Source organism: Rhipicephalus microplus, chromosome 2 (assembly GCF_043290135.1).
Source record: "Rhipicephalus microplus isolate Deutch F79 chromosome 2, USDA_Rmic, whole genome shotgun sequence".
Lineage (NCBI taxonomy): Eukaryota > Metazoa > Arthropoda > Arachnida > Ixodida > Ixodidae > Rhipicephalus > Rhipicephalus microplus.
Window position 1 is genome coordinate 49,171,212 of NC_134701.1, and position 13,465 is coordinate 49,184,676.

At 47.0% G+C, this 13,465-nt stretch overlaps 1 protein-coding gene across 1 annotated transcript in view; it reads right to left on the reverse strand.

The window, feature by feature from the left end:
• Positions 1–3,193: 3,193 nt before the first annotated feature.
• Positions 3,194–13,465, reverse strand: part of LOC119185825 (lysozyme C-1-like) — a 405,391-nt gene continuing 395,119 nt past the window's right edge. The window contains exon 5 of the mRNA XM_075886446.1: positions 3,194–3,579. Within this exon, the coding sequence (XP_075742561.1) occupies positions 3,507–3,579 (73 nt within the window). The 3' untranslated portion in view covers positions 3,194–3,506. The remainder of the gene's footprint in view (positions 3,580–13,465) is intronic.

A 13,465-nucleotide genomic window follows, 5' to 3' on the forward strand; every position in this document is an offset into this window, starting at 1 on the left:
CTGCTTCTCTTCGATTTTCTGTTCAGTCTTTTCGCCATCTTTCTTACTCATTGTCATCAGGATTTTAGCTTCTCTCACTGGGTGCTTAGGCTTCTTGCGGGCATTCTCACTCTCTTACACAGTGTGAATGCGCTGGTTGAAGGTTTCTCCCGACTGCGTCATTTTCTTCCCTAGTACAAGAATCTGATTGTCTATTGCACTCTTGAATTGTTTCAAACCCACTTTGTAGCATCGGTATCACCATGCTCAGAATCACCTGAGATACATTAGACATCGTGTCGTTCATCATGACTGCCATATTGACGTTGATGTGCTCAAAACTCTGGCGTATAGGATTTAGCAGTTGTTCATAGCGATGAAATCTCCTTAGTGTTCGTCCACGGTGCCTCCGTCTATTCCATGAACAACGCCACGAACGGTGTGGGCAATCGACCTGGAGTACGGTGCGAGTTTGTATGTTGCTTGTCGTAGTTCGTTGTTTGTGACTCGGGCAAGTTTTAGTGCACACTCCTCTTCTTGAGTACTCGCCAAAATAAAGTTCTGGTGCCACTGCGTCGATATAATGACTTTAGCATATAGTTCCTGGATTGGGACTCCATATGCTTGAGCTAGTCCTCTTATTATAATTCTCTTTCAAGTTTGATACCTTCATTCAGGTTTGAGGTCTTTACACAATCTTGTAATGATTTTGTGGAATCAATAGAACCTCTGGCCAGCGAGAAAATGCCTTGTTTGCGCTGTTGTAGACCAAAAATGCTTGAGATGCTACTCGCTGTTTTCCGTGATTTCTGCTGTGCTCCTGGCTGCTGTGGCATAGAGAGACTTCATGCATCTTCTCTGTTGCAGCGATTTTTTAAATTTTATTCATTTTCTGCTGACGTTCTAAAAAGCATCATTTATCGCTCGTTTTTGCAGAGTGCATTTCCGCTATCGCTGTCGAATGTTGGTTCTATGTCACTCATTTCTGTTTTATTATGTGCAGTTTGTGCTGGAGACGTCGGGCACTAGTTTCCATAGCCTTATAAGGAGCCTACCTTGAAAAACAAAAAAAAAACACTGAAAATCTTGTAGGACGACACGCTGTGCACGTGCATCTCGATGCACAAGGCACGAAACGCGTGGCCTCGGCGAGCAGACTTGGCAATTCGGAAGAGGCTTAACTGAGCGCGGCCGTCGGCTCGCAACTTTCAAGAATAGTTATTTCATAAATAAGTGACTCCCATTGATGCCCGTGGTTTCGCTAAATGGCGCTTCTCAATCCGAGTCGAGTGCTACAGGTAGTCAGGTGCTGCGAGGCAGCAATACACAAAACCTGCACTCAGAATCAGACGCAAATGTGGAGTGAGTCACCTTGGTTGGCCCCCTGGTAGTCAACTTTCTGTTGGCGCTTGGATACAATGTTATTCTACAGCGTGTCTTGTATTCAAGTCGTGCATGGTTATTATATATAGGACAGCATATTTACATCAGTAAGTTGTTTTCTCCCGGAGTGGTTCTTTTCAGAGGTATGGCGTTCTCACATCCGAAAGCTTTATTTGTAGCGGAGACATGCGACTATCTGGCCACGGATTACTTAATTTTTCCTGTGTGTCAAGCCCTACGCACAGCTGCAAAAACCCAAGCAGTATTGAGGCTCGCAAAGCATCTTTAAAGCACTTCGCTGAGAATACCACCGCAGCAGTTGTATTTGTTTTTCTTTTGTACTAGGTATTCGTAATGTAGTTTCACGCTTTACACGCGAAAATGTCGGGGCTGCTTCACCTCACTAAAACTTAAGTGGATATTATTTGCGGGGACTTATGCAGCATCGTAGCAATGGCGCTGTTAGACCTTACACCCGAGTTTTAATAATTTGTATGTAGATACGGCATGCGGGACCAAACACTGTCAAATTGAGGCGAACACAGTTTAATTATTACGCGGGCCACAAGGCTGACAGCGCCATTGAAACCATTTAGAATGCACATATCGTGTTTCGATCGTTTGGCAAATTAGTGTTATTGATAGTGCTCCCACGTGAATTCAACAGTACCGCATGTGACGCGGTGTTTAATTAGGTCAGCAGTTCATGCAAATCTGAATATACAGCCTCGTAATTCCTGGTGACTAGCTGGTCGAAGAAATGTTCACAAAATTCAAGTACACTGACATCTCAGCATTTCCCTGAACGTTTTGCGTGTGGTCGTATACATTTCTTATATCTTGAAGCATTTTGATGGTAGATCATCAAACGTCTGTTTCAGCAAAAGGCGTAAAATTTTCAAACCACCCGAATATTGTGCATACGAGTTGGGATGTATTAGTGAATTTAAAAACACCATCATCTCATTTGTAATTTTTTGGACACATGTTCTGACCCTAGAGTGTCCGCCATGTTACAATCAAGTCATAAATATTAGTGTAAAAACTTTTAGCACCAGTTCTAGGCGTAAGCACCTTGAACAACGAACGCCTTGCAGTAATGCACCGCCATTTTCACAGTGAACATCCTCCTTGAGCGGAAGTTTGCTCTTTAGATAATCGCAACTTTCTGCAGCTAACTCAACTTTCAATAGCAGTGAAGAAAAAGTCACCTTTGACGTTGGCAGATTTTATTGCAACAATAAGCAGTTATCAGCACGGCATCGTGTAGGAGCGGACACATGGTGGGTGCCGAAAAAGGTGATACTCAGCCGCAGAGCAAGCGAGTCCTTGCTGTGACGTCACTTTGCCCCGACTGCCGCTCCACCAGTGTTCGTCCTCGAGACTATTGGTTCGTGCCTGCGACAGAATTTTCTCCAATGATAATTACTATTTTGGTTAAACGTCCGAAAACCCATACACACTTATGCGAGACACCTTAGTTCGACCACCTGGGGTTCATTACCGTCCATCTAAATCTGACTACACGGGCTTCAAGCATTTTCACCACCATCGAAAGTGCAGCCGCCACGGCCGGCATTTGATCTAGGCGCAAGTGAGTCAGCAGCCGAGAGCCTTAGCCACTAGACCACCGTGGCGGGTGTAATTATCTCCAAACACACGATATGACTAAGTTCCCAGTAGACATATATTTCGGTATTACGTGGCTATTAGGCTTCGCCCAAGAATGCCGAAGTCGCATGATTCTTGGCAAGTCTGTTTCGAAACGTATTCATGATGAGGTCTGGCCAAGACATGCGTATTCCAAAGAAGAGGCAGAAGAAGCGTGAGCTTGTTGTAAATAAAGTGTATTGATCACCCTAAAACGTTAGTCTAGCGACATTGTCATGTTTTCAACACATGTTCACTACCGCCTCCTACATGTTCCTGAGGTATTTATTGTAGTTCTAGAATAATTTCCTGCTGTGTAACCATTATGCCCTGGGGAATAAATAGTGAATCTCACTGGATTCGCTGTCATAGGCTTCCCTACGATTCAAAGAGCACACAAGTGTCCAAAGAGTAAGGGCCACTTTTCTGAACAAATATTAAAAAGCCTTTGCAGCAAGCTAACCAAAAAAAAACTAATGAACTCGCGACGTTTTTTAGTTCTCGTAGTCGCATCCATCCAGGAACGGTGACACTTTCGCGTACAAGCACTTTTGTTCCCAGCCGGTCCTGGACAAAAAGAGCGTGTAAAGATAAATTTTAAAACTGGCAGTTTATGACAGTTAAAGAGAAAACGCTAGTTCACAGCGTGACAACTTCATAAAAGGCGCTTTTTACAGAATTTTCAGAACGCTGCAAAACAGGCAAAAATGAGTGAATGTCCGAAGCCGCAAAAGTAGACCGTAAAGACCTACCAAATAAGAAATACTCCATTACTTGTAACTGCAACAGAAACAACGTAAAAGGTTGTGAAAAAAAAATGAAAAAAAAAACAGAAGGGCAAGTGCATCGTGATTACCCAGCAGCATGGGTACATTGGGCTGCACAAATGAAAAATGAGAAATCTTTGATTACATGATCTATAGACAAACAAAGCTTTTTTTAGCAACACAAGCTTCCGCAACCGAAACATACACTCTAAGGCAAAATGGTTTTAAAAAAGTGTGTGGTTTGTCCTTTTTGGGAACTATTGGGGCTGCCACAACCATTATTCCCTTCAAAGACTAACGGCACCAGGTCTTACAGTTAGTCCCCACAGACAAGCTCAAGGGACTAACAATTAGTCCTCACATTTACACCTAAGTGAGTAACCGATAGTCCCGAAATTCACCTTTAAAGACTAACATTTAGTCCTCACACTTGGGTCTTATGGGGCAACTGTTAATCCCCACATTTACACCTTACTGAGCAACCGTTAGTCCTCACATTTGCACCTTGCCAGACGAATGGTTGATCTACTCAAATACTCCAATCGGATCAACTTTTTGTCCCCAGTTCAAACATTGTTTTTTTTATTTTTCGCCAGGCCTAATACTTTTTTCGCCTGTTTTTCTGCGCAGTGAGCAACAAATTGCGCAGAAAAGAACACCACAAAAAGTAGTAGCCACCAATGTGTAACTGCTTTCGCAGTCACGGCAACAACGAAAGACAAAAGTGAGACATCAAAATCTTTTATTTTTCTTAATACACACGAAGTTTCTCCATTCTTTTAAGTGAATTCATGGTGAAGTGTACAAGTCCAGTCTCGTCAAATCTTGTTCACCCTTTGGGGAGCTCCTCCGATGGAAGCGATAGATGACAGGCATTGTAGACGCCAGCGCACACAGCCTTCTGCCTGTTGTGTTCCCATGGCTATACGTAAAATAATATAGTAAAGATAGTTAGGTACACGTCCCAGAAGATGAAGATGCACGCATATGACAAGTACGTGGACGGTAATATAAAAACAAGCGTTAAATTATGACACACAAATAACTTCACCTTCACATCTCGCACAGTCTTTCTGAAGCTGCTCTGAAAAAAGGGATAGATGACAGGCATCACAGACGCCAGCGCACATAGTCTTCAGCATGGTGCGTACCCACGGCTGCACAATAGGTATGTAAAATAATAAGTCACACGTGACAGAGGATGAAAACAAATGCATATGAGAAATACGTGCAAGGTGAAATGAAAACATACGTGAGATATGACATGCCAATAATTTCACCGCGATGTAACACATCGTCAACGACTCATTTCGATCCCCGTAGCGCAGCAGCTTAGGAGCGGCGGCCGCAGCCACAACTTCGCAAACCATCGTGCCAATAACAAGTCGGCGAGTCCTAAGCGAGTGACGTCGTTCAGCTCAAGCAAGCGAACGCGAGACCGAACACGGCGTTGCACATAAAGTGTCTGCCGCCATCGAACTTCGAAAAGGAGACCGAGCGTACGCTTAGCTTCCGCCACGAACAACGCCGAGCTGGTTTAGAGCTAGCGCCGAAGAAATCGACGGTAATGTGGCCCTTTTGCACAAACACGAGCGAGTGCAGCGCGCAAACGCAAGTCCGCCGCCGCGGCCAACCGACGGCGCCTAGCTGCTTGCGGCCGATTTACGGGTAAGCCAACTGTAAAGGCGACCAATTTTCAGTCAGTTCCGACGCTAGCGAAAGCCCCACTAGTCCTTGCTGGCGCACTTACAGCGCGCGACATACAACCACCAAGCTCTTTACGAGAACCCGCAACGTGTTTTCGACGACTCCCAACACAGCTACGAGATCTCAGCCCAATATCGTCAACCCGGAGCTCATCGCGGCGACCCAGACAGGCGAGCACTCGATGAGTGAGCGTACGGGAGGCCGATGGCAATGGCGGCCAACTTACGGGCGGTCGAAAAGCACACGCGAACTGCAAACACCGAAGCTGACCTTCGCGATGCATTTCATGCGTGCGATATACAACATGATCAAGCCCGTTGCCGGAAAGCGCGTTTCGTATCGCACACGCAACAAGTAGAGTAGAATAAAGAATGATAACCCATTTGCTTAAGAGCCCAGCGCTGATTTCTGCCCTGAGTCGGACTAAAGTATATATTTGATAGGCCAGCGGTCTTCTCGGCCGCCATATTGGCCTTCCCATCTGTTTCTCTCGTGTGTTAGTCGTGACCATCTTGAAGGCAGAGATATACAGCGCTGCGTGATGACGTGTCGAGGCTTGCTCCAGACTTCATGTGTGCAGCGAAACGCAAAAGCAGCAGCCCACGCTCATGCAAACGTGCGCACAAACACCACCTCGTATTTCTAGATCGTCGAATCTAGGCGGCCGTGGTCAAGCACTCCGAGCGTGCCGCAACACGAAACGTCGCCAGCAAAATACGGGAATAGACTGAGTCAGCAGAAGAGCAGAAAGACGGGTAGTCATCTTGGCAACGCTTGCTATCCCCGGGCGGTTCATCCCTTTGGAGCGTGTTTGGAGACTAAGTGGTTTGCACGCACCACACTTTCCTTTGAGGTTGCTCCTCAACGGTCTAACCGTTCGTCGCGCGCGCCTGTTGGGCTACGTTACTTCTTTTCGGGTAATTTAGCCTTAGAGTGTACTCATTCACCGATCTATACATATCTTATCTCTAAGTTTGCTGAAAGGCCAAAAAGAAAAACCTTGCAGAATTGATTTTTATGAGGAGTTGATCAAGCGATGTGTACTGGCATTTTATACAGGTTGCAGCCCAACCTACAACGTTATTTTCGAACGGCACCAGTGCACAGTTTTTCTTCTCCTTTCTAGCGTTCATTGGCGTCTTTGCAGCGACCGCCTAAACTCGTGCTCGCCGTTAATTTTTAACGTCCGAGCGTGTAGAGACCTCGTTCGCCGAAATTCCAGCATCCGTGTTGGCGTCGGCATTAATGAGTGTAACCAAAAATACATCATCATATCCCTGATTGAAAACGGCGAAGTATGCAAATAAAAAAATAAGGGTATTCGACTCAACATCAGTAGCAACCGAAGCCGTCGGCGCCAAAATGCAGGTGTTCATTCACGGAACCTTGTCATCACTTATAACTGCTTCAAAAAATAATACACATTATGTGAATATTATAAATGAATGTCAGGCACCTTCTTAGCGTGGCAGAATCTTAGAACCGCACCAGGGATCAAAGCAATGGATGTGTACAACAAGCAGGTGATTTTAAGCTGGTCATTTGTTGCGAACTGTTCAGCTGCGCATGCGCCCTTGGAAGCTCACGAACTAGTGGATACTTCGCCGATAAGCAAAAGAAAGAACTATGACGTAGTGGGCACTGTGCTCTGTGTGCACAAGCATTCCTTTCCTTCTTTAAGGAAATGCGCGTGAAGCTCGATAACGCGTTTTATAGGTCTTGAAAGCCAAGCTCAAGAGTTCTCCAAATTTTGAAGATGGTGGCATTTTTTCTAATACTTCAACAGAGAAACTTTTGTCTGAAGAGAGTTTATTCAACCTGTATGCACAAAAACCAAAGACCCTTACACCTTCAAAACTTCAAAACCACTTCGGTATAATTTGTACAGATTTTACACAACTTCATTATTACAATGTCTGCTGCTATGAAGCTGCGAAAAAAATACATTACCTTTAAAAATTGCAGCAAAGAGAAAGAAGAAAAAAAAGGAGGGGTTCGAGCAGCATAGCCAGTAGGAGGACGACTTTTTTCTTTATATCAGTATAGCGCTGCCAGTAATTTCCGGTTTTCCTTGACTAATACAGAAAACCAACTGTGCCAGCGCCTTATAAAGGCATCAACAGCACTTTTATCTAGCTCGTACACTAGGTCACCAAAAACAATTCTATGTAAACTGCTAATGCTGCTCTCTATGGCTGTGTGACTTAGTGTTACTCTGTTTTTCCACACAATTCAGTCACCCAGCGAAATTTGAAGCATATACTCAATGCTCTGCTATTTCGATCTGCTTGTTTCGTTCGTTTTTCTGAACATTGTGAGTCAAAAAGCGAGTATTATGCAAATTTCAGAGATACATCATTACGCAAGTACTTATTAGTCTGTTTTCTTAATGTACGTATACGTATTTATAGATACATTAGGGCTTATTGCGATGCGCTGACAATGTGTTGCTATGAACAAGTAGTGGGTGTTTCCTGAACTTCAGCGGAACGACATGGTGCTGCCAACTACCAAGGGCTGTGCGTTCTAGAAAAACCGTTACTTTCTTAAAGTTACTGCCCGATGGCGCCCATATCTCACGCCGCGCCTATTTACAGCAGCCCGCGCCACACATTTCCCGGACTTAAGATCTAAATCGCCAATATTCTCATGCAGAACTTCAAATAAATGTACTATTTTCTCTCTCTTCAGGCAGAACACTATCGTTTTTTGACGATATTTGCCAGCGAAGCTCGCAGCTACGCGGCTGTTGTTTGTTGAATATGAATCCACCTTATCTGTATAATCTTCTATGTAGAGACGCAAGATCCTCGGAACACAGGGTGTCACGTGACCGAGCCTTTATAAAAGCACTCGTGCCTTCCTCGAGGTAGTACGTGGCGTCCTAGAGCGGCGTTCTATTTCATTGCCAGGAAGTTCGCCTTCAAATGAAGTGTCCCTTCAAAGATTTGTTTTCTTGGTAGGTTTGAAGATAACTGATAGTTTTATAATACGGCAAGTATTGCGTGAGCGCTCATAAGCTTGACACTGCGCACAGTACACAGGAATTTTAGTAAACAGGGCAGCTCAGGCTTTGCCCTACAACGACAATGTTGTCTTCAACCACTCGGTGTCATATCAGCGAGCGTGCCCGAAGTACACGTGACATTACCCCGGTAGTCAAACCACCATCCTGTAACGGTTAAAAGGACGTGAGACCGCTGTATGGCTGCAGACGAGAACTATGCACCGTGCAAGTTCTGAGTGTAGCAGACAATGAGTTCGTGATCGAGAAAATCTCATAGATGACAGGTCACAGGTGTCACCTGAAAAGAATACAAAGCTATATATTGAGGCAGGAATATACTCATAGAAGTGTCTTAAGGCAATGAAGTGTCGTAAGGCATTGAAGGCGGTAAATTATAGAGAGTAGTGATAAATTTTAGCGGTGTCCATTCACCACGTGCTGAAAGTCGCTGATTGCTAAGACATTGGTATCGGCTTCCTACTCAGTGAAATACGGTTGATCAACAGGGCGTCTTGAGAAGCAGTCGACATCGCTGCGCAGCTTGCCGGATTTGTACACTACTGAGAGTGTGTACTCCACCAATAGTAGCGTCCATCAACCGAGCCTTCGTAGGGCTCTTGTAAGGCTGCATATGGCTTTGCGCACTAACGAGGCTCGCGTGGGTACTTTTTCAGGGGAGAGGACCTTTCCGCTGGCCGACGGAGGTCTCTTAGCTTTTACGTTGCGCTCGTTCAAGGCACAAGCGGTTTCGTATCGAGTGACAAGCCGTGAGCTCGCGAATTGCCGAGAAGACTCCGGTATAGGGGCGTGGCCCACTTTGTACACTGGCCGTTGCGTTTGGAGCGATCGCGGTTAGTTTTGACGGCTGGGATTGCCCCACGCGATCAGTTCCGTGTCACGTCCCCTCTGACGTGAAATCTGGGCCATGGCTGTGGCAGTCTTCTTTTCCAAATCCAGGAAGACGCTGCTTGCGGTCAATAGACAGAGCATCTTGCTTGGGTCTGAAGGGCTAGCAAGGCAGTTTGCTGCCACATACCAGTGACGGGTACACGCTGCAGAAGCAAGACCCCATTTCGCATTTAGTTTCATCCCTTTTGCTGGCTGTCAATGGCGATGAAAAGCTGAATGTGTTGGCAATAAATTGCGAACGTGTGACATCCGCTCTTAGCACTGTGTGTGACCACTATATTGCCACGCTCCTTCTTCAAGTTTTCTTATCACCCCGTTATGCTGTACGTGGTTCTCATCGCAAACTGCCCTTACAGTGTTCGAAAATCTTCAAAGTGGCAGTAGATCATTTTTTAGATTACGCCCATCTCCCGAGCATTTCAGATTATTTTGGAATCTATGCCACCACAAGCGATAACGCTGGAATGTTCGATGGCGAGTGTTTATTTGCCGACACGCTTCGCCGCTTGTCAGTCACTCGACGACTGACATTCCGTTCGCGCTATCAGTGCAAGTCTGCTACTGGGATCCGACTTTTCATTTGCCAAGCACAGGTTCGCGCAAATAAACAGTTTAATCTTCAACGTACTCTCTGCTTTTTCGTCGAAGTCACGACCCCGTGACATCTGGTGGAGGTGCTACTTTCTTAATGTTTCACGCCTTCTTCAAGCCACGAACTCAGTCCAAGCGGCAAAGAAGACACCGAAGCCAAAGCTCAGCAGTGAACAAGCCGCAAGCAGAGGGGACTGCAACCGGAGTATGGGCCCCTTCCTGGCGTCAACAATGACCGCCCCCGTGCAGCTTGTCCCAGTCGTTCTCCCGCAGCCCAAGGAACCTCCAACGTTCCATGGATCATTTAACCATATGGTGTAGTAGCACAAATTTACGGGGACGAAGAGGACAAGAAAACACGACACTCGCTACACTCGCAACTAATTTTTATTTCAGAAGCAGCACTTCATATATAACCCATAACCCAAGCGACACAGAAAAGAACTACGAACACTGAATCATTGCCAACAGAAGCTTTTGCGCAGACTCAAGCGATAGTACACGGCAGTTACACCATATGGTTAAATGATGTCTCACCAACTAGCCCAGCTCTCAACCCTACTGTTCCATGGATCGTCAGGCGAGAGCCCGGAAAGCTGGATCGAAACATACGACCAAGTCGCCGCCTTGAACAGCTGCGACTCCGAGGAAAAATTACGCCGTGTCTACTTCTACTTATAAGACGTCCCAAAGACGTGGTTCTAAAACCACGAGTTCACGCTACAAACCTGGGAACTTTTTCGGATGACGTTCCTGAGCACGTTCACGAGCGTCGTTGGCAAGGAAAGGGCCACCACATTGCTGGAGACAAGGGTGCGACTCCCTAATGAAAGCGTTGCCATCTTTGTCGAAGAGATAACCCGGATCTCTCGACACGCCTACTACATCATAGCTAAGGAAAAGATGCTCCGGTTGCTCATGCGGGAAGTCAAGCAAGAGCTGTTTGCGGGACTTCTCCGTAACCCGCCCAAGACGGTCAGCGAATTTCTCACCGAGGCGACTACTATTGAAAAGGCGCTTGAGATGCGCACGACTGAATACAACCACCGCACTTCATTCAACTGCGCCGATGCCTTCAGTACCGACGACCTGCGTGAGACCATTCGAGTGATCGGGCGGGAGGAGTTGCGAAAGCAGGTAGCTTCGACGCAGCCTTAAGCCAATTTAATGACCGACATTTTCCGCGAAGAAGTTTAGCAGTCGCTAGGGATACCAGAAGCACCGCATCCTGAACCGGAAGCAATGTGCTAAGCCTCTGCAGTGCGCCGCAACGACCCTCCACGCCCTCATCAGGACATTGCCCCACCACAGTTTGTCCGCCAGGCACCACCGCCACAACTGCCGACGCCATACAGCCTGCCGGCTGGCCTGCACTATGCTTCAAGGAAGACTGACGTCTGGCGCGCCCCTGACCACCGCCCACTTTGCTACCACTGTGGTGTAGCCGCGCACACGTACCACCACTCCCAGTACCGCCAGATGGGACTACGTGGTTTCGCCATCGATGCGCCGCATCAGCAGTGGGGTGAAAAACCGCGTCACTTCACCGAATATCTCGCCGGAGCACAGAGGACACCCCGGGGATCATCTCGTTCCCCCTCACCCAGCCCCTACATGTCACCGCACCGTCGGCAGTACACTGGCCCAAACCGGGGTCAATCACCTAGCCCATGTCAGGTAAACTAAAGGCAGCAACCGATGGAGGTGCAGTTGCACGACGAACTGCCGAAGATCCTCCGCCGACGACGACGACGCCACGACAAAATTTCAAACACCAGCCATCCACTCAACGCAGCCCCGACGTCAAGTCTTCGCAACCACAAGAAGTACTGATCACGCAACGCCGAAATTGTGGTGCAAATCATCGTAGCCAAGATCCAACGTTGCGACCCAACGGCAACGCCAGGCGATGAACAAGCAACCTCGACATTCTCATCGATGGCCACAGCGTCACAGCTCTCGTCGACACCGGAGCCGACTACACCGTCATCAGTGGGACTTTCGCCGCGAAGTTGAAGAAAGGTATGACCGTTTCGGAAGACCCCGAAATCCGTACAGCCGGAGGTCAAATAGTGGCACCAGCGAGAATCTGCGCAGCTAGAGTGACCAACAACAGCCGCATTTATCCCACAAATTTGGTCGTACTGCAGCATTGCTCGAGAGATGTCATTCTTCGAATGATTTTCTACGGGCTCTATGGTGCGGTCATCGACCTGAGAACAGTCAATAACACTATCCACAAAAAAGCACTGCCACCGCACACGTCTTCAAGAAGGCACACCTTAAATGTGCTGGAAGACCAAGTCTTCATTCTACCTCGCTCCAGCATCAGCAATTCCGTCGCCACTCAAGAATGAAAAGACATGGAAAGCGTCGTTAAATGTGACCAGCGTCTATTGACAAACCGCTCAATTTTCGTCGCCAGAGGAATATCCGAGTGGCGAGGGGGAACGCGAGAGTCATGCTGACGAACTTCAACAACGAGTACAAACACGTGAGCAATGGCATGACGGATGCCTACATCGAAGAGATACTAGAAGCCAGCAACACTTACGCCCTCACCAATTCCGCCGAATCCACTCCGACGACTGAGAAGCGCTTCAACCAGCCATCGACGTTAATCCGAGCATTCCTAAGCATAAAAATCAGTTCAAAAACGTGCACCTAAAATACAAGAACAGCTTTTCGTCGTCCCGAGAATTCGACAGACACCTGTCACGAAACATCAAATCGTAGTAGAAGACAATGTCAGGCCACTCCGTCTGCCTCGCCGCGGTGGTCTAGTTGCTATGGTGCTCGGCTGTTGACCGGCAGGTCGCGGGATGGAGTCCCGGCTGCGGCAGCTGCATTTCCGTTGGAGGCGGAAATGTTGTAGGCCTGTGTGCTCAGATTTAGGTGCACGTTAAAGAACCCCAAGTGGTCGAATTTTCCGGAGGCCTCCACTACAGCGTCTCTCATAATCATATGGTTGATTTGGGACGTTAAAACTCACATATCAAATCAAGACTACTCTGTCAGAGTCTGTATAGAGATCTGACGTGAAAACGCAAGGCCACAAAAAAACAAGTCGACAAAATGCTCCAAGATGATATTATCCAGCCTTCGTGGGCGTCGTCAGTGGTGTTAGTAAAGAACAAAGATGGAACACTACGCTTCTGCGTTGACTATCGCCGACTCAACAGGGTTACGAAGAAAGAAGTATACCCTCTCCCCCGAAAAGACGACGCCATTGATCGACTTCACAACGCCAATTACTTTTTATCAATGTACCTCAAGGCAGGCTATTGGCAGATTGAAGTAGATGAGGGAGACTAAGATAAGACTACGTTTATAAAACCAGACGGCCTTTTTGAGTTCAGGGTCATGCACTTCGGTCTTTTCTGAGACCCTGCGACTTTTCAACGAGTTATGGACACTGTGTTGGCAGGATTGAAGTGGCAGACTTGTCTCGTTTACTTGGACGACGTCCTCA